A 22608-nucleotide genomic window follows, 5' to 3' on the forward strand; every position below is an offset into this window, starting at 1 on the left:
GGATTAGTGGGTGGAGTATAAGAATGGACAAGTTGGTCCCTTAGATTGGGAGGGCGTCTGAACACCAGCCTGGGGGGCTCTTTAAAAACATGTTTTAGTCTGGGATCCGTGTTAATGATATGCCAATGTTTGTGCAAAAGTTTACGGAAATCAAATCCCGGAAAACAAATTCAGGTTTTCAACCGTATCATTCCAAATAATAAAAATGTCATCTATATAACGTTGATAAGAAATAATATTAGAAGAGAAAGGGTTGGTCTCAGCATTGAGCACAAAAGACATCTCAAATAAACCCATATACAGATTGGTGTAGTTGGGAGCCTTTAGTTTGAAGGTAATAGTCATTCATGAATTTGAAGTAGTTAGAAGTGAGCACTAATTCAGTGAGTTCACTCACCTAAGTGGTACTGGGTTTACCTGAGGGATCCCTTTGGCCCAAAACAAAAATGACTGCCTCTATACCATTGTGTGGAATGTTAGTATAGAGGCTGGACACGTCAAGCGTGACCAATAAACAAGCAGGGGGTATAATGATAGATTTCAGCTTGTTGATAAAATCGATCAAGTCTCTGGTATAAGAAGAAAGAGACGTAACCCACGGTTTAAGTAAATGGTAAATAAAAGTAGAAACATCGCTGGTCAGGGACCCAATGCCACTGACTATTGGTCTACCAACAAGAGGAACAGTTTGTGACTTATGCACTTTAGGAAGAGTGTAAATAACTGGAATGACAGGATGATACATTTTCATAAAAAGATGTTCATCTTTACCAAGTTCCTTGTTGTTAAACCAAAAGTCTAGTTTTTCATGTACAGTTGCTCTGAATTGATTAGTGGGATCAGAAGAAAGTTTTCTATAGAAAGTAATGTCATTAAGCTGTCTCAGAATTTCACAGTTGTAATAAAGGTGTGTGAAATGTATATCACACACCATATCCACTCCTGTAACTTACCAGCAAAAATCATAATCATAATAAAATCTAATTTTAATAATTGCGGTAACGGCCCATGGTACACATCATAACCGCGATGAAGCAGTTATTGTTCCCAGCCCTAGGCGTTGATACAGGGGTTGTTCTGCAGGTCGTGCCAGTACTTGAGCAGCTCACTGGGTTGAAACCCGTGGGACGTGATCAGGTTGCTGTACCTGCAGCTGGAGTAGGGCACTCGAGTAGGGCCGCAGAACAGGAACTTGTTGGGCGGCGGTGTGGGCTCGATCCGTAGCTTGGCCAGGCAGATCCCCACGTACACATCCTCCAAATGCAGGCGGCGAATGCTCAGTGAGGCTCGGTAGATTTTCGCCGCCAAGTCTCCGGAGAACACGGAACCCGAACCGGAGCCGAAGGCGGGGTACATCTCACCCGGGTACTGCTCCGGGGACACGTACCACTTACTGTTTTTGTTTCGGATCGGTTTTTCGCCTCTCCAGATATATCCTGTGTAGTAGTTCTTAGGATTAGGATTCAGTTCGGGTCTGAGCAGCTTGTGGATGAGGTAATCGGTGTTGACAAACATGTCAGCGTCAGTTTTCATTACAAATCTGGCCCGTGGACAATGCATGGCCACCCAGTTCATCCCCATCAGTGTCTTTATAGTCAGGTTGTTGTAGGTATCCAAGAAGTCCTGCTGAACGATATCGTGGTGCCTCTGGCTCTCGGACTCCAAGTTCATCTGATGTTGGCGCCCCAGCTTGCCTTCACTCGCCCCCAGCAGGAACAGCCGGATGATTCCTAGGCCTGGAGCGAGGCTCTCATTGCCCCACGTCTGCCGTATGGCATTCCGTGCCTCTACCTCAGAGACACGGGTGGCTATCAGCAACACCAGCCATGGTTGTGCTTTCCCCTCTGGGCATTTGTTTGCCTCGTTAATGATGTAGGAGTACGGCCCGGGGGACAGCATGCCACTTCGGCCGCCCTCTTCACTTTGGCTGACTTTAGCTGTCAGAGAGTTCTTCAGACCTGCCTCCCCCTGAGGAGAGGAGTCATCCGCATCTTTCCAGAATGTGATGTAATTATGCTGTTGCTGGTGGGTCTGGTTTCCTGTTGCCTTACAGGTGGAGTCCCGACGGACCAGAAAGACCACGACCGCCAGGAGCGAGAGGAGGTACAGGAATCCAACGATGTGCTGCTGACAGCACCGCATGGTGTCCAGCGGCTCCGTGGGACCTTTAATCCACTTGAACCTCAGTCACATTGGTCAGGGAAGTCGCAAGCAGCTTCTCATAGCTACATAAAGCGTGGAAGTAATGTGACGGCAGTTCTCTACTCTAGAGATCTATCTAATTCTGCTACTTGTGAATGTACCCTCCTATGATAGGAAGGTCCTCTATTATGGGCGGTGAGTTATACACGCTACACAAATTCATGAAGAACAAATTTAACCCCTTGCTAGAGCCAAATCTGGTGATCAAGGCAGTATTACATGACAAGTTGTTTATTGCGTTTGTTAAATACATAAATGGATTATTTTTATAATAATAATAATTTTATAATAATAATTATCGATTATGATTCTGAGTGTTACTATGGTTAATATTAGCATTATTGAAATTTCTCTCAACTGGCATAAATGAACTTTACTTGTCCAGTTCTGCCGTCCTTTGCCTCGGTGCTCCTTCTCAACAGATGACATAGCCTACCTTCTGTTTTTGCTCTTTTCCTGCACATTTTTCACTGTGGTCACTCACATTACCGTTGACTTTAATTGTTTCATTGTCTGACACACCTCATACACTCCATTAATCCATTGTCTTAAAAAAATAAAATACTAGTGTCCCACAAAGGATTGAACAGAAGTTTTGACATTTTCAGGGAATCTTGTTGTCTTGTTGTCCTCATATGATGCAATCATGTACGGGTACACCATACAATACCACACATCTCCTGCAACATATTAATGAGAATGTCATCCCAACACTTTATGAGTCACCAAAATTATTCAAACACATCATTTTAAGATTCAATTGTATATTTTAGAATATGTTTTTACATTATAATGAAAAATGTGTATATATTTCTTTTAAAAAAAAAGAGTGCCACGGACATGCCACAGAAATATTTGTCCATGTACGGACATGTTGATGATCCCTGGTTCAGAAGGAGCTATTTGCTACCAAGGTAAAGGAGGGCAGAACTAGACAAGTACAGCTGGTTGTCGTTAGTTGAAAGACAGTGTTTCAAAGTGTCCAATAATGACAATAACAAATATAGCTGCAAGCAGCGATAATACGGGGCCAGTGATTGCAGAGAGACGAAAGAAAGAAGCAATGATAAGTAATATGCGCAATAAGCCATAGAAACATCTATAACAACTATGAACTATGAGTTTTGAGACAGATGATGGGAGGGACTCTATGAGACCGGGGAGTTTATTTAGAAGGCTGGAATAGTGGCACCAGGAAAGAAGTGAGTGATTGCCTTGGGAAAACGGGTGTGCTTGATAATAGAGTCACCAATGATCACCGCTGAGGGAGCTATGAGGGGAGGACTGTAGATGGAGGCAAGGAATCCATATTGTTGGCTAAGGGGGCGGGTGGATGGGGCTGGGACGGAGGGGGCAGTGAAAGGCCGAGATGTGTGACCGGCGTGAGGGGGACACACTTTTTCGCCGAAAGCTGGAGCGAATTTCGACCCCCGGATTGGCGTCGGACCACCGCCTTCAGCAACAGGTCATTTACCTGTCCGGGAGCCAGTAGCCCTGAGGCCACATCGAGGGTGTTACATTGGGGTCGGGATCGGTGGAAAATCTTCAATGGCCAAGAGGGAGTAGCCTGGGACCAGACGAATCTGCGAGTGCAAAAAAAATTGCACGTTTTGGGTCTGGCACAGCTCCATAGAGAATCCATTTCCTGCTCCAGAAGACGTGTGTGACCAATCAGGGCCCAGTATTCGAATATGGGAGACTGTAATTGGTAATTGGTTGTAGGTCTAACCAATTGCGTCGAGGGCCATTGTTTTGATCCCGCTCCTTGGGAAAAAAAAACGTCCTCATGGAAGCACCAGACTCATATCCATGCAGTGATATAGTCTGGCTACGCCAGGCTAAAGAGGGAGTACTTATTTTTGGTAAAGGGAGGAGGGGAGTGGGGGCAGGGTGCCCCATGTTTACCCCAGGAGACCGTTGTCCAGGGGACTGGAGTGGAGCTGACCAAAGGTGGATCCTTGGGTCTGGCCCCGGCTTGGGACCAAGCACTGGGGAGGGCCGGGATGGTATCGTCTAGCTCCGTCGTCTTGGGCCTGGTGTCAGAGCGGATCCAGCTGCATAGTCTCGGCCTTGCCTTTCGGCCTGGCGGAGACAATGAATAAGAGTGGCAGCAGACCTGCAGTTTTCTGGGAGTTTGTTCCAGATATATGGAGCATAAAAACTGAATGTTTAGTTGTGATTCTAGGGACAGAAAGTAGACCTGACCCCAGATGACTTGAGAGGTCTGGATAGTTCATGATATCACACAAGATCAGCTAAACCATTCAATTATTTTGAACCAACAGTAATAATTATACAACTAGTTTTGTGTAGTGGTGAGTGTGATAAACACACAACTAGTGTTGTGTAGTGGTGAGTGTGATAGACACACAACTAGTGTTGTGTAGTGATGAGTGTGATAGACACACAACTAGTGTTGTGTAGTGGTGAGTGTGATAGACACACAACTAGTGTTGGCGTGGCTTGGTTTGTGGCCTCAGGGCTCCATCCAGACCAGATGGAACCGGTCCTGACAACAATTACCACTGATCTCAGTGTCACTTAATCGTTCATCCCCTGCACCTGTATTATTAACAATAAACCTGTATTATTAACACAATAAACCTGTATCATAACAGCTTTTCAATTTGTCTCTGTCAGGTGGAAATTTACTGACACACTACACTGTCTCTCTACATTCTATGTATGTGCTTACCTTGTTTACTATTTGTCACTCTGGATAAAGAGAGTCTGATAAATGCCTACATTGTATATTGTAACCACTTTCACTTAAAACTTTAAGTTTTATACTTCAACCTACTCCTTTTTGAACATGTAAATTTATATTTTTTGTTGTTGCCTGAGAGGCTGTTGCAATTTGTTGCATTTATTTTATTTTTTGTTTTTAACATGTTCAAAATAAAGATTCATTCATTCATTCATTCATTCAAAAACTAAATCAAAAGTAGCTAAAATAGCCAATCTACAAGAGCTTGTAGATTCGCTATTTTTGCTACTTTTGAACGACACTGTAGTATGATGAAGTGTAGGACATATAAAATATGGAGATAAGAGGTTTCTGACTGACAGCAACGATTGTATCCTCTTGATAACAGATGTGTACTATAAAAGCTTTTCATTGGACACTGAGGCATCGTCTCATTTCAGTCCTCAGGTCATGTTCTGCTTCTGTTTCTATCATGCGAACGTTGAACGCTGTCATCGCTTTGTTGTGTGTGAGTTCTTTATCATATGCATAGTTTCAGTAGCGGCTGGCGGTGATTTTGGGTGGGGCGGCTAAAAGACATCCATTATACTATATGATACCCATAGTTCACCCTGCAGCAACAGCATCACATTCCAGATACCAAGTTACAGCAATGACACTACTGTAGGGTGTAGGCTATCTATACTTTGTTATAGGAAATGCTCCACAACAACACAAGTACCCACAACAAAACAGGGGTTCCAAAAAATGCAGGGCAAAGGTTTTTCCTTGGCCTCTATAGAGTGTGCGTGCAAAGTTTCACACAGATCGGTGCAGTTATAGGTAAAAACGTGACACGGACATGTTATAGCGCCACCATGAAGCTGATTTGAAAATGGCATTTCTTCCCCGGCCTAGTGGGAATGTACGCGCAATATTTCACAGAAATTGCATGCTGCTTTCATGATTTGAGGCATTTTGTTCAAAACGAACCAAGCCTGCAAACTTTGGAAGCCAATCTTAGGCAATCAGGATGGAATATGGGAAATTGGGTAGATCCATGTTGATCACATGACTATAGAGATACTGAGTGTGTGTGCACAGTTTCGCAGTGACCGGGCCAACGGTGCCATGCAGAGATTAGCTGCTGACCGACAGACGGACAGACGGACAGACGGACAGACGGACAGACGGACGGACACAGGGCAAAGTTGTGAGATTATAGATCGGCTATTTTCAGAATGAAGTATGTCATACATTGAAAAAACATACTCTCAAATAAGCATTTCAGGTTATCTTTAACAATTGCACATGCATTAATTGACACAATCATGTTGTGCGCAATGCAACTCTCTGCAGTACATGCAAAAGTCTGCATCAAGTGAGCCTTGAACTGGCGACTTTGCGGTTGTCAGGCAGACGCTTAAGTGAGAAACCATTGGACCGACAGACCTGAACTGGTGAATAAGCAGCTCAAACAGATGATACAGGCAAAACAAGGTTGAAGTGTTTTTCAAACTGCTCAGAATTGAGGACAATCTAAGGGCGGAGCTTACTGGTGATAGATGTGTTCCTCATGAGTCAAGGCACAAGTGGAAGCATGTTTCACGACTTTCGGCGATACGGGGCATGATTTATGCCTGTTTAAAGTTAGCATTTAAAAAAAATTGCTATAGCGCCCCCCTTTGGCCAATTGGAGTAAGATTGGTTTCAGTGATATTTGGAATGACCTCTACATTACTGCAAAGTTTCAAAGAAATGTGAGTCTTGCATGTATGTGTTAGGGGCAGATGAATACTTTTCATTAAACTGCAATAGTTAAAACCTATCTCCTCCTGGGATTTTTGAGTAATCTGCACGAAACATTTTACACATGAACTTAGGACTTTTGCCGACAAAACGAAAGCAGCGGATTTTCCATAAGTGAAAAAATGCAGAAGTTATGAGCCAATGACTGTTTTTCATATAATTCAAAATGGTGGGCGATCTAAAGGTCAGAGGTCAAAAGTCAGACCACGAAAGTTGTCGGGCATGAAGAGCTGCATGTGTGTATCGAAGTTTCATGGCTGTAGGTCAAACAGGGCCTGTACCTGTTCAAAGTTGGCATTTTCAATTGAGTGCTATAGCGCCACCTTTTGACGAAAGATTGTGAGAATTATTTCTTGATCGTTTTTCATGACCATCTACCATATGGCCGAGTTTCGTAAAAAGCGACAGCACGGTTCACCCAGAACTGCGAAAAGTGGCAGAAACAGAAGAATACTGCCAATCTTAAAACAGGTCCAGAGCTGAGCTCTGGCCCCGTAACTACGTATAATAACACTCCACAATCATAATCCATGGTAACCCTCCATCCACAGCCTAAGACCTCCTCAAACCTAAAAGTTAGCTCACGTCTGATCAAAGTTAGGTGCCAAACTATTGTGACACTGCAATCAATTAAAATCCTGGCATGCCCTTCATTAATCACTCATCATGTACATATCTTTTTTGTGTCTCAAGTTTCCTTGTTCCAGTGTTCCATTGTTATTTTATCCTTGACGTTTCCGTGAGAAGCATTTAACATTTAATTAATAATAATAATAAATAATAAATAAATAAATAAAAACAAATCAAGTGTAGTTTGTAGGGTGTGTCTTTTTCCGTTGTTACATGTGCATGCCTTGGACTTTCTCATCAACAGAGAATACCTGATCACCTTAATGGAATCCACTAGCTACCATATTTGCCAAACCAAACAAATGGTTTAGCTGGTAGAACTTGATCTCCTTCTGTCCTCAAGTAACACTGTCTTTTGAAAAGCCAGCAATCTCTATATTAGCCATATGATGTATACTGTAATACGCAAACACTCACCTTTGCAGCTAAAGTGGCCCTTTTGAGGTTGAAGCACTGTCTGTACTGGTGAGACTCAATTATTATTATCCAAAATAATTAGGATTTAATTTGTTGGTCGTTAAGTGGCTCAGTAGTTAATGCAGACATACTATTGTTTTAAAATGTGCAGCACATTGGAATAGACCCTATGACACATTTAGGGCTAGGTCACTGTGTTTTTGGTAAGATGATTACTTTGCATGTCCGTGGCAAAAATGAAATATTAATGAAAATGTCCATCACAAGCTGCCATGGTGATGACCCCTGACTGTGACACACACACACACACACACACACACACACACACACACACACACACACACACACTCACACTCACACTCACACTCACACTCTCTCACACACACACACACACACACACACACACACACACACACACACACACACACACACACACACACACACACACACACAGCTAGCGATGTTAACTTTCCCCAAACAGCTTGAGCCACTTCCAATGTGATTAAAGCAGCAATCATGTTTCTTAACTTTGTCAGATAAATGAAGCAAATCCACAATACCTTTCTGGAGACGGAGTAGAAAGTAAATAATCTACAAACCATTTGAATACTAGTGTGCCTGCCTGTTAATCCTCCTTCACTTTCCCAGAACAAAGCACAGAAAGGTACACCTTTCTGTCATTGGTCAAAAGCCAGTGAGGAGGGAGCTTGGGGCTAAAATATATTAGCCCCAATGGTGAGTAAATCAAGCAGACGTGTCATGTCAGCTGTCAATCACTCAACTCAATGAAAGCCAATGGAAGCTGATTTGGGCTAAAAGAAATCAGGCCATTTTTACATATTTTGTTTTTTTCTTGTAACTGTTTGATGCTGTTGCTGCTCCAGGTTCCACCAGCATATACAACAATCTCTTCCAAAATATGTTTATAATAATTTCTCATCTTTATTCCATAAGATAGGGGGGGCTTAGCCCCACTAGCCCATTGATACCAGCCGGCCTGGTGACCAGTACTGTCTTATTCAATTCAATTCAATTTTATTAAAGTGTCAAATCACAACAAGTTGTCTCAAGACACTTTACATGTAGAGAAGAGACCCGACATCCAACCCTGAGCAAGCAATTTTGCGACAGTGGCAACGAAAAACTCCCTCTTAACTGGAAGAAACGTCAGGCAGACCCTAGGCTCTAGGGTGGCGGCCTTCTGCCTCGACCGTGTCGGGGGAAAGAAGAGAGAGAGAGGGAGAGACAGACAGAGGAGAGACAGAAAGAGATACAGTACAAGAAGTAACAATAACAATAGCAGCAAATATAATAGTGTAAGATAGTATATGATAATATAATATAGTACAGCAATAGTGTGTATGCAGTATATAATGGTATAATAAAATAATGTTAAGATAATATACAGTATAGTGTAGTGGTATAGTGTAATGTAGTAGAAATCCACGGTCGTGCTCCATGGAGAGGCCCGGTCCGCAGTCACAGTATTGAGCCGCAGCTGGGGGTCCATGGACCTGCGACGTGGGAAATAAAAGAAGCTCCGGGGAGCAGGTCCCCGGTTGTAGAATTAGTGGCAGGCCTTACTAGAGCGTGAATCCGTACAGGGTTAATTACGATTGTACCAATGGGACACAAACCCACACAACCAAAGGGAGGACGAGAAAAGAGAGGATGAGAGGAGAGAGGAAAGGGGGGGGGGTGGGGGGAGAGGATGACTATAGGGTGACTGAGTCTATACACTTCGGCTATAGGCTTTATCATAGAGAAAGGTTTTTAGTCTAGTCTTAAATTTACAGAGTGTGCTTCACGGACTGAGACTGGGAGAAGGTTCCACAGCTGAGGTGCCTGAAACTTAAATGCTCTACCTCCTGTTCTAATTTTTTGGGGGTTTCTTGGAGCTGTAAGCATTTTTTCATACTGTGGACGCAATGGTGTTCTGGCTGGTTTATAGGGCTCGATGAGTTCTTTGAGATATACTGGTGCCTGTCCATTGAGAGCCTTGTATGTGAGGAGGAGAACTTTAAACTCTATTCTGTATTTAACCGGGAGCCAGTGCAAAGAGGCCAATGAAGGAGTGATATGATCTCTTCTTCTGGTTCCTGTCAGTATGTTTTGGACTAGCTGCAGGCTATTTAGGGACTTACTTGGGCAGCCTGATAATAAAGCGTTGCAATAGTCCAGCCTAGAGGTAACAAATGCGTGGACAAGTTTTTCTGCATCATTTTGGGACAGAATGTGCCTAACTTTTGCAATATTACGCAGGTGAAAAAAGGCATTTCTTGAAATTTGTTTTATGTGGGACTGAAAGGACATATCTTGGTCAAACGTGACTCCCAGATTATTTACAGTGGCCCTGGAGGTCAAGGTAATACCATCTAGGTTAAAATTCTTATCGGCTAGTTTATCTCTGAGGTGCTTAGGGCCAAGTACAATAACTTCAGTTTTGTCCGAGTTGAGGAGTAGGTAATTACGGGTCATCCAACTCTTGATGTCTATAAGACATGCTTGAAGTTTAGCCAGTTGATCTGTTTCATCTGGCTTCATCGATAGATATAATTGTGTATCATCTGCATAACAGTGGAAATTTATAGAGTGTTTCCTAATTATCTCACCTAAAGGAAGCATATATAGAGTAAATAGTATTGGTCCAAGTACAGAGCCTTGTGGGACTCCGTATTTAACCTTTTCGCGTAATGAGGGTGTATCGTTAACGTTTACAAATTGAAATCTGTCAGACAGATAGGACTCAAACCAGTTCAATGCAGCACCCTTAATGCCAACCAAATGCTCTAGCCTCTAACAAAATATGGTGATCAATAGTATCAAATGCAGCACTGAGGTCCAACAAAACCAGTACAGAGAGAAGGTTGTTATCGGATGCAATCAGGAGGTCATTTGTGACCTTCACCAATGCCGTCTCAGTGCTATGGTGTGCTCTGAATCCTGACTGAAAAGCTTCAAATAGCTTATTGTTATGTAAAAAGTCACATAACTGCTTGGCGACTGCTTTCTCAAGGATTTTAGAGAGAAATGGAAGGTTCGATATAGGTCTATTATGTATTTAACAAACGTAATAAACATAACTTGTCGTGTGATAATGCCTTGATCACCAGATGTGGCTCTAACAAGGGGTTAAATTCATTCTCCTGCTATGCCACAAAAATGTGGCTTGCTTGCTGCTTGCTTACAGAGAGATTAAACTGAATCATAACTCACCGCCCATAATAGAGGACCTTCCTATCATAGGAGGGTACATTCACAACTAGCAGAATTAGATAGATCTCTAGACTAGAGAACTGCCGTCATTTACCTCCACGCTTTATGCAGCTGTGAGAAGCTGCTTGCAACTTCCCTGACCAATGTGACTGGTCCCACAGAGCCGCTGGACGCCATGCAGTGGAGGACACGCCACTGCCGTCCGCATATCGCTGGACTCCTGTATCTCCTCTTGCTCCTGGGGGTCATGGTCTTTCTGATCCATCGGCCGTGGTGGAGAGAGCTTCCCGTGGAACATTATAATAACATCGGATTCTGGCAAGATGCGGATGACTAAAGCCATCCAAAGTAAAGAGGGCGGCCCAAGTGGCATGCTGTCCCCCGGGCCATACCCCTACATCATTAACGAGGCAAACAAATGTCCAGAGGGGAAAGCACAACCATTCCTGGTGTTGCTGATAACCACCCGCAATACGGCAGACGTGGGGCAATGAGAGCCTCGCTCCAGGCCTAGGAATCATCAGGCTGTTCCTGCTGGGGAAGATTAAAGGCGAGCTGGGGCGCCTTCCGCTAGGCATTTTTGGGGCCGGCCACCATGGCCGGCAGGATTATATTTTACCGGCCAAAGAATACATTTACCGGCCATATTATAATTAACGTCACATGCGTGTTTGCACTGCATACATGCACCCAACTGATTGGGCTCATTACACCTCGTTACGTTAGAGCTGCGCTTCTTTCCACTTTATCACAGATGCAACCTGTTCCTGTTTTTATAGATAACTAAATGATATGATCTATTATAGTCTATATCATGCAGAGATGTCGCTTGCCAAAAATGAAATGAATAAAGTGGGCATGAGTGAACTGCTGCGTGACGAATACCAAAACGCTCGCCCCAAAACACAGTCGCCCCGGGGAAAATACGGCGGTATTCGCCTGGTATTCCTAAACATATCAGTAAACTATGCCTAACCTAACCCTAACCTTATTCCTAATCTTAACCTCAGTAAAACTATACCTAATCCTAAACCTATTTCTACCCTTATCCTCAGTAAAACAAATACAAGAATACAAGAACCGCTGGTCCGCCTGAAAAATGGGGGCGAGGGTGTTTTGGGACGAGTCCTAATTACCCTGCGGGCTGTGGTTTCCCTGCGCAACACCGTCGCACAGTATAAACAAATTAATATATATTTTGGGCTTTACATCGATTCTCATTCAACCTTGATATGCAAAAGTAGTTGTTTTGTTAACGTTAATTATATATGTCATGATATATGTGGCCTTGCGCGAGGTTGATTACTTGCCTTTATAGTTGCTTTCACAAACTTTCACCACTTTATCCATTGCAGACAGACAGTAACTGTGCTTGCATAATATCCACGACCCACACGTGTTCGGGACGGGACGGGTCCCTTTATCGACAATTGGGTCTGGTTTGGTTCAGATTCTATCACCTCGGAAAATCCCGGTTCTGTTTATCAACACCCGAGCGAGCCACCCTACTCAGCGCTGATCAGGAGGAGACACAGCTGTGTCTCTTTTTAGCGGTGTTGTGGCGTATCAAAAATAGCAGACATACAAGCTCACAACGCGGCGCGTTGAGACGTGCTGTGAGCTTGTAGCTCTGATATTTTCAACGCGCGACACCATCGTACAACGAATAGGCTATTCTATAACTGCAGCGCGCAGCAGCAGCCGAGCAGGCTGTCGGAATTAAACCACACAGTCAGAACATGATATAAACTTTAAATGATTATGATTGTAACGGTTGTAGCCAACTACTTTATGCAAATAATAATATTAATAATAGGCTTAAATGATAAAATAGCCTAATAACAGCATTTTCCCAACCGGGCACGGTGGCCGGTGGTGTTTATATTTACCGGCCAATTAAACATTTTACCGGTCAATGGCCGGTAAATACCGGCTAACGGAATCCCTGGCGCCTACATCAGATGAACTTGGAGTCCGAGAGCCAGAGGCACCACGATATCATTCAGCAGGAGTTCTTCGATACCTACTACAACCTGACTATAAAGACACTGATGGGGATGAACTGGGTGGCCATGCATTGTCCACAGGCCAGATTTGTAATGAAAACTGACGGTGACATGTTTGTCAACACCAATTACCTCATCCACAAGCTGCTCAGACCCGAACTGAATCCTAATCCTAAGAACTACTACACAGGATGTATCTTGAGAGGCGAATCACCGACCCGAGACAAAAACGATAAGAATTACATGTCCACGGAGCTGTACCCGGGTGATGAGTACCCCACCTTCGGCTCGATGTGTACGTGGGGATCTGCCTGGCCGAGCTACGGATCGAGCCCACAATGCCGCCCAACGAGTTCCTGTTCAACCACTGGCGAGTGCAATACTCCAGCTGCAAGTACAGCAACCTCATCACGTCCCACGGGTTTCAACCCAGTGAGCTGCTCAAGTACTGGCACGACCTGCAGAACAACATCTGTATCAACGCCTAGGACTGGGGACAATAACTGCTTCACCGTGGTTATGATGTGTACCGTGGGCGCAATTATTAAAATTTGATTTTATTAAGATTATGATTTTTTGCTGGTAAGTTGCAGGAGCGGATATGGTGAGCTCACCATATACACAAAAGTTGTTTAGTTAAGCAGCACTGTGTAACTTTCCTCTTCTACCCTGGATTTCAACTGGTTTCATTCGCAAGTGCTGGATTTTTTTTACCATTGATTGAGCTAAAAGAGCCGGCCTGCTTGCTGAGGGTATACATTGAATCTTGACCATCAGGTCAAAATTTGTGTCAGATCCTGTGTTTAGGTGAGACATAACCTTTGACACAATCTAAATGTCTCAATAGAAGAGCAGGGAGACAAAATACAACCACCCCAATTATATAAGTTATGTTGTATTAACATACTAAACCATACAGATTGGACAAAATTAAAATGTATTCATTAAAAAAAAATCACACCCTGTGTGAAGTGGGCGGTGTCTTGCTAGCTAATCACAATACTGAATGGAGTCAACCAATCATGTAAAAAAAAAAAATACATTTATTGAAACACTCTTTATGATGGAAGAAACCATAAAAAAAACTAATTTTTGGTTTTTTTAAAGTTATGGTTTCTTATATAGGGCTATGCACATGTGTCATGTGACACTGGCCAATCACAGTCCTGAATAGACTGTGATTGGCCAATCACGGTGCAGGGTTAGGCGGGGTACATTTTTGGCCAATCACAGCGCAGGATTTGTTGTACAAATATCCAAACCTCACTTATAGGGGCGGTTTCACCGCCCAAAAATTTACCCAGTGAGGCTTTAATATCACTAGGGCTGGCCTAGTGATATTAAAGCAGTGAATGAAAGCAGCCTGTACCTGCAAGTTCTTGTTTGCTGATGAAACTGTTTGTTTTGTGAACTTGGTGAAATTGAAAATGTGGTTCACTTTTTATTGCTCTAAATATGATGATATAAGAGAGGTATTATGTGGTTATTTCCTTGAGTTAGATGATAATGAAAAACTGTGTTACAGTATATGTATATGTTTTGTTAAAGGAGCTTTTGTTGTGGCAGATTCTATTTGTCAAGCTTGGGAGAAAAGACAAAACACTCTGTGTAATTCTGAGATGTAATTGAATGTATTATGTGAATATATTGTAAACATGCTGTAAGCTTAAAATGGTGTCTTATAAACCCAAGATGGTCTTATTGTGTGCAGGACACGGAAATACAATTATCTATCTATCTATCTAAAAATGACTCAGCAATCCTGGTCTCGGGCGAGGACAAAATACAAGTTGTGGAAGCTCTCAGATCTGAACCCAGTCAGATCCGTACTTGGCTTTCTGATAACAAACTGTCATTACACCTTGGTAAGACAGAATCCATTCTTTTTGGGTCCAAACATTCCCTTAGTAATGTAAATGCAAATGATTTCAAGGTCAGAGTTGACAATATAGTAATCTCAAGCAAAGAAGAGGTTACCTGTTTGGGCTGGACATTATTCTTGACAACAAACTTATAGGATCAAAAGTAAATAGAACATTAATAATTGCATAAAGGTGATCAAAAAAGTCAATCAAATAACACGATTTCTGGGCAGAATTTTCTCTTTTGTCAACAAAAGTGCTCTTGTCTGAGCCCTCATTCAATGCCACTTTTACTATGTTTGCACCTCTTGGTTCTCCAACATCTCAATGTCACTAAAAACTAAGCTTCAGACCTCCCAAAACAAACTGATTCGACTACTTCTGGGGAATACCAAAACGCTCGCCTCAAAACACAGTCGCCCCTGGGGGAAATCCGATGGTATTCACCTGGTATTCCTAAACGTAACCTCAGTAAAACTATGCCTAAACCCAGTGGTGTACTGCACCTGGGCACTTGATGTGCATGCACTACCCTTCCTCTGCAATTGCAATTGAGATTGGCCAGGTTTCCCAAACGACTTTGAGCTCAGACGCAGCCTAGAAGCTGCGTGAGAGCCTCCACGCACCTGCGCAGTAGCAACCCCGCCACGATCTATCTTCATTAGTAGCAGCTGTGTGTGCTCTACGTGGTATCTAAACTGGCTTCAGGAGGCACCATCGTCGCAGGTTCTCATTACGTGTGTGCTAAAACTACATTCGCGAGACAGCATAGACGTAAAGACCTCCTGGACGAAGTCTACGTAAGGCCGACGTAAACTACGTAGGGCTGTCATACGCTACACTGCAGTTTAAACACCCTTTGCGAAAGTGAAATGGATCATAAAAATACCAGAGCCAACTGTCAGATGTCCTGAAGCAGTCCACTCCAAATACAACTTTTGAATAATATATTTATGAATGAAATTACAGTGGTGAGTTGACATCTGCAAGTTAAATAAAACACTAAAGTGTCCCCATTATGCAAGTAAATTAAATATACTTAAAATACCAAAAGGAATGCAGAATGTCCCATTTCCCAAAATTAATATGTATTAAAATCTTTTGAAAATAGCAAATCTACAAGCTTGTGAAGCGTTGTGAGCTTGTAGATCTGCTAGTTTCAAAAGATGTTTTAACCATTCATAAACATGGCGAGCGCAACAGCTGTCACTTTGTGAGAGGAACTGGGGACTTTCATCATAACGTTTAACTATAAAACTTCGAAATTAAGTAAACATGTTTAGCTCAGCATCATTTATATACCTTTAGTTAACTTGGCATATGCTTAATATTTTTATCAGACGATCGGATCATCCGTGAGAGTACAATTTGTAAACTTCGGGTTCATGCATATAGAGGACGAAGCCCTGGTTCAGAGCGTTAGTGAACTACAGCCACACATGTCCGTAAAGCGTCCGTCAAGTTGCCGTACGGACGCCGGAGGTCCCATCCACTCCCATGTTAAAAAAAAAAACGGAACGGTACTTCCGGTTTTAAACTTAACATGGGAGTGGATGGGACTTCCGGCGACCGTACGGAAACTTGACGGACGCTTTACGGATGTGTGGCTGTACCCACTAACGCTCTGAATCAGGGCTAGAAGCAGCGCAGCTGCCCGCGTTGTGTGTGTGTGTGTGTGTGTGTGTGTGTGTGAGTGTGTGTATATACATATACATATATATATATACATATATATATATATATATATATATATACATATACATATATACATATATACATATATATACATATATATATATACACATATATATATATATATATATATATATATATATATATATATATATATATATATATATATATATATATATATATATATATATATATATATATATATATATAAATTAAATGTGTGTGTGTGTGTGTGTGTGTGTGTGTGTGTGTGTGTGTGTGTGTGTGTGGTCGGTCGGTCTTTTCATGGATCTATTTCGCTACGATCGGTGTTACTACCGCCCCAGGGCGCTAGTAACAAACTGCTTCGTAGGACAGCACTGCACCGTACGGAAACTTGACGGACGCTTTACGGATGTGTGGCTGTACCCACTAACGCTCTGAATCAGGGCTAGAAGCAGCGCAGCTGCCCGCGTTGTGTGTGTGTGTGTGTGTGTGTGTGTGTGTGTGTGTGAGTGTGTGTATATACATATACATATATATATATACATATATATATATATATATATATATATATACATATATACATATATACATATATATACATATATATATATACACATATATATATATATATATATATATATATATATATATATATATATATATATATATATATATATATATATATATATATAAATTAAATGTGTGTGTGTGTGTGTGTGTGTGTGTGTGTGTGTGTGTGTGTGTGTGTGTGTGTGTGTGTGGTCGGTCGGTCTTTTCATGGATCTATTTCGCTACGATCGGTGTTACTACCGCCCCAGGGCGCTAGTAACAAACTGCTTCGTAGGACAGCACTGCAGGGCTACGCCTCTCGCAGAAGTAGGAGGAGAGTAGGATACGCCATTCTGTCTCCCAAATGTAGTTTTAGCAGAAACGTAACGCCGTGGACGTGTGAAGCGATTGCACGTTGGGCAGAACCAGCTGCTACTAATGAGGGTAGAGCGTTGGTTTCGCCGGGTCCCAGGCTCTTACGCAGGCTGCGTAGGCAGCGCATGAGCTGAAATCTACGTGGCTGCTATGGTACTGCGCAGATTGTGTGGACGCACGTTAGACCCGTCGTACAACCTGCGCAGGATCTCAACGCAGCATCTCTACGAATCTCGTTGGGAAACGCGGCCAATTGTCATTGCATTACTTAAGTGTTTTCATTATCATTATTGTATTAGCTATTGTATCTAATACATTTAGTTGCAATTCTTCATTCTCTCACCAAGGAAATATCTAATTTCCACAACACAGGCTTGCAGCAGCTTGTAGCACTGCCACATGTTTAAAATAGGATTTATTTCATTATGGCATTTAAAAGAATATGCCTATGAATTAAAGTTGTCCTTAAATAGACTGGCTAATGGCTAAGCAGATGGCTGCTTGAAATTTCAGCCCTCTCCGGTCAATAAAATACTGGAGATAAAAGATTCAATTGCAGTTAAAAAAATTGTAATGAGTGAGAGGAGACAAACAAGGAGTCAAACAGTTAAAAATATACGAGGGGACATCACGGAAAGCAACGGAATGGACGAAGTAAGACTAAAGAACTAAAGAAATAATGGATCTTAAAAGTGAGCTGAAAAGTGAGTTATGCACTTTCAAAGAATAATTAAAAAAAGAACTGATGGCAGACCTTAAAGATTTCAGACAAGAAATAAATTAAAAAAAATTGACGACACCGCAAAGGACATCCAGAAACAAGACACAAGAATCGGCGAGGGCCAGAAAGGATTACAGGTATATTCACAGATGATTACAAATAACATGGTAGACCCTTTTGAAACCTTTTAATATGAGGATTTTTTTAACACCCAAAATGTTATCAAAATATAGACCAGCAGGCAGTGCTGAATGCTGGAGGAAATGTGCAGAACTGGAAGCAAATCATACACACATTTTCTATTCGTGCCCAAAATTTAAAAGGTTTTGGGAGATAGTGAAAACAAATATAATGAATACATTTTCCTTAAGAAAACCCATACACCCAATCAATATTTTATTAGGTATTATTCCATTAGAAATACACAGGGAGGGAGATACATATCTGTATACAATACTACGTATCGCTGCCTTAAAACAAATCACACGGAAATGGTTGCATGTAAACCCACCATCTATTAATAATTGGAAAATAACAGTTGAAAATATCAAAGAGATGGAAAGAATTACTTACAAAATGAGAAACCGTGAAGATTAATTTGAAAGAAACTGGAGTAAATGGGACCCAGAAATACGTGTGTGTGTGCGCACGCACACACACACACACACACACACACACACACACATACAACACACACACACATACAACACACACACACACACACACACACACACACACACACACACACACACACACACACACACACACACACACACACACACACACACACACACACACACACACACACACACACACACACACACACACATGCAATTCCATGACCTTTCTAATATATGGACTTCCTAAGTATATGGCATGGTTCATGCCAGATTTACACTACACTGTCTGTAACCAGCAGAACAGATGATCACAATGAATGACTGAGATAAAAGGTCTGTCTATAGCCCAGATCTGGACCAATGTCCGCATAGTGTTGCGCTGACCTGTGACCTGTTTTACATGTCATTAAAAGTTATGATAAGGTTGTAGATCAGCAGTCCTACTCTGACAGTTGATAAATAAGCCCCCTGAATTTATTGTTTCAAAATATCCTTATTTTTTTCTTGTTCTGTTTGCATATAGGAGTGGCAGGGTGTACAGGACGCTACTGTCACCTTGTGGGACAGTAACGTCCTGTATACCCTCTGTAAATAACAGATAGCAGTGGTCTGTACAACTTTTCTGCCTAAAGTAAAGTTTAGGCAGAGTTTCATGTTGACAGATCCCTGATGACTCTCTTTTACAACTCTCTTTTGTTGCTGTTACAATAAAACAACTGATTTCCATACACTGTATGCAAATTGCAGCCTTCACTGACTATGTACAAGTTAAGCATTTCCTGATGCCATCCTCATATAGCGTATAGATCTATAAGATCTGTAATAGATGCATTCTCAGATTATTATAGCCTACCCTTGTTTTCTATACGTTCTATACTACTCTATACTGTACAATGTGCTTCAGCCAGCATCCTCCTTATAAGAGCAACACACTCCCTGTGTTAATGAGTACTGTAGGCTAACTATCCTATTTATGGGTTGTGTAGTTGTGTATGTTAGTGAATACTATAATCTAACTATTATATTTATGTGTTGTGTAGTTGCGTATGGGTTGTATCATTTACTTTACTCAAGGCTCCAGAACACTGAGAGATGTGTCTCAGTAAAAGTGGTGGTATTAAGGGCTTGTGTGTTTGTATGTGCCTCGATGGAACGGGGTGGTAGAGTATCTGCGCGCTGGCTGTGGTGGGCCGGTCTGGGCCAAAATGGGTAGGACCTAAGTTTTCGTCCCAGTCTAGCTCTGGATTTCGCTGTAGCAGCAGTCATTCTCATAATCACAGCACGACCAGGCAACCCTGGACACGACCAGGCAAGTGTTTCCAATTGGACTGATCAGATCCAAAATAGACTAGGTCGGTTTTTTTTAAACCAATAGACCATGTATTATGCAAGTAGCCTACTTAATGAAGTTGATCAAAGTTTTTCATTGGCATTTAAAATACATTTCCGTTATTATATTAGCCTTTAAATGTCTTAATGGATCAAAATGTGCACAGTCGTGGCTGTTTTCTGAGTGTTTCCTTAATTTTATACTAGTAGGCTATCCGCTATCTTAGTCTGTTACATACTGTAAATGTTGTTTAAACCAGTGAAATTGCTGCATACTTTGCTTCAAAAACCCACGGCAAAAAAAGTCAAGCTACGCCCCTGGGCGAGGCAGAGACCCGCATAGAAGAGACAGAAAAGTGGAACGGCTCAGTGAAGGACGCTCTGCTCACGTCTCTTTAGCAACAGCGAATTCTGCAAGAAGCCTTAACAGACCTCGAAGGAAGGTCTAAGACAGGCCCGGCGGCAGGATGAAATGACTAAGGGTGCAGTTGAAAATTGTGAGGGTGCACACCAGTGGCGACGCATGTGTCCCGACCCGTGCCGTCATTGGGTGGATTTTGGCCGTTTTTGGGCATTTTTGTTGGTTACTTTATTTCGGTTTTAGGGTTAGGGTTAGGTTAGGCTTATGTAATTTAATTCTTATTTTTGCCTGATTTTACGGATTGTTTATAAAAAAATAATATTATAAAAATATAAAAAAATTAAATTTCCAATTTTTAATTTATTTTAAAACATAAACTGAGGGAGCACAATTTGAAACTGAGGGTGCCAGGCCCCCTCAGGCACCCCCGTGGCGCCGGGCCTAGTCTAGGAGAAACAACATGCGCGTCTACAATGTGTGTGTGTGTGTGTGTGTGTGTGTGTGTGTGTGTGTGTGTGTGTGTGTGTGTGTGTGTGTGTGTGTGTGTGTGTGTGTGTGTGTGTGTGTGTGTGTGTGTGTGCGCGCGTGTGTGTGTGTGTCACAGTCAGGGGTCATCACCATGGCAGCTTGTGATGGACATTTTCATTAATATTTAATTTTTGCCACGGACATGCAAAATAATCATCTTATCAAAAACACACTGGCCTAGCCCTAAATGTATACTCATGGACTCCTAATGTGTCATAGGGTCTATTCCAATGTGCTGCACATTTTAAAACAATAGTATGTCTGCATTAACTACTGAGCCACTTAACGACCAACAAATTAAATCCTAATTATTTTGGATAATAATTGAGTCTCATCAGTACAGACAGTGCTTCAACCTCAAAAGGGCCACTTTAGCTGAAAAGGTGAGTGGTTGCGTATTACAGTATACATCATATGGCTAATATAGAGATTGCTGGCTTTTCTAAAGACAGTGTTACTTGAGGACAGAAGGAGATCAAGTTCTACCAGCTAAAGTGCTAAACTAAACTTTGGTTTGGTTTGGCAAAGTCCAGGGCATGCACACGTAACAACGGAAAAAGACACACCCTACAAGCTACTCTTGATTTGTTTTTGATTTATTAGACATAATAATTACATGTTAAATGCTTCTCACGGAAACATCAAGGATAAAATGCCAATGGAACACTGGAACAAGGAAACTTAAGAGACAAAAAAGATATGTACATGATGATTAATGAAGGGCATGCCAGGATTTTAATTGATTGCAGTGTCACAATAGTTTGATGTGAAGGCACCTAACTTTGATCACGTGAGCTAACTTTTAGGTTGGAGGAGATCCTAGGCTGTGGATGGAGGGTTTCCATGGATTATGATTGTGGAGTGCATGTTATTATAGTTGTCAATTATTGAAATCCAAAACATGGAATATACTTGGACCATGCCACATTTAATGCCTGTCTCAGGACTGCCACCTGCCAGTATACAGTGGATAACTTCCCAGTCTCCAGGTTTTTGAAAGTATAGCTACCACTTTAACCCTGACATCCTAATTTTGGGCATGTCATTATAGGCTAAAAAGATAAGAAAACTAGCAAAAGTGCTCCTCGGAGCACAGGTCTCCGCCAGGTCAGACCAGGTTATTGTGGCCTCCTGGTGGCGCTACAATAGGCCAATGTAAAAAGGGTACCATTTCTTCTTAGGTCTTGCAAGGCAATCGGACACTGCATTCATGATTTGAGGATTTGAATTTTGTTCCAATTTATTTTTTTGCTAAATTAGACATGCTGGTGGCGCTATAACAGGCCAATGTTAAAATGGTAGCATTTGTTCCTCAACATAGTGTGAACATGCGTGCAAAGTTTGACCGCAATCGGATGCTGCATTCATGATCTGCGGCATTTTGTTCTAAACTTTAGATGTGAATTTTAGCCAATCGGGATGGAATATGAAACATTAAACAGATCTTGATCACATGACTATAGAGATCATGTGTACCGATTTGCGTGAAATTTGGATAAAATCGGAAGGAGTAATGAAAATAAATATGTTTTACATAAGTCGGCCTCCTGGTGGCGCTATAAAAGGTAGATGTGAAAAATGCAGGGCAAAGGTTTTTCCTTGACCTCTAGGGAGTGCACA

General features: G+C 42.0%; 3 protein-coding genes across 3 annotated transcripts in view; 2 read left to right on the forward strand and 1 right to left on the reverse strand.

Annotated features, from left to right (window-relative positions):
• LOC308093112 (tubulin alpha-1B chain-like) overlaps positions 1 to 22608 on the forward strand; it is a gene marked incomplete at its 5' end in the record, with an annotated part of 213967 nt that overhangs the window by 54392 nt on the left and 136967 nt on the right. The gene's annotated exons all lie outside the window — the stretch shown is intronic.
• Positions 630 to 2142, reverse strand: LOC308093611 (beta-1,3-galactosyltransferase 2-like; the record flags this gene model as incomplete). Its single annotated transcript, XM_080439943.1, has 1 exon — positions 630 to 2142. One exon carries the CDS (start codon positions 2140 to 2142, stop codon positions 1054 to 1056), a length of 1089 nt encoding a protein of 362 aa, XP_080296069.1. The 3' UTR covers positions 630 to 1053.
• Positions 11284 to 13920, forward strand: LOC308093612 (beta-1,3-galactosyltransferase 2-like; the record flags this gene model as incomplete). The annotated part of the gene is made up of 4 exons (XM_080439944.1): positions 11284 to 11370; positions 12922 to 13231; positions 13264 to 13773; positions 13822 to 13920. The coding sequence occupies 3 exons, from the start codon at positions 11284 to 11286 to the stop codon at positions 13452 to 13454; spliced, it is 588 nt and encodes a 195-aa protein (XP_080296070.1). The 3' UTR covers positions 13455 to 13773; positions 13822 to 13920.

The sequence above is a fragment of the Gymnoscopelus braueri genome, assembly GCF_963280865.1.
Source record: "Gymnoscopelus braueri genome assembly, chromosome: 10".
Classification (NCBI taxonomy): domain Eukaryota; kingdom Metazoa; phylum Chordata; class Actinopteri; order Myctophiformes; family Myctophidae; genus Gymnoscopelus; species Gymnoscopelus braueri.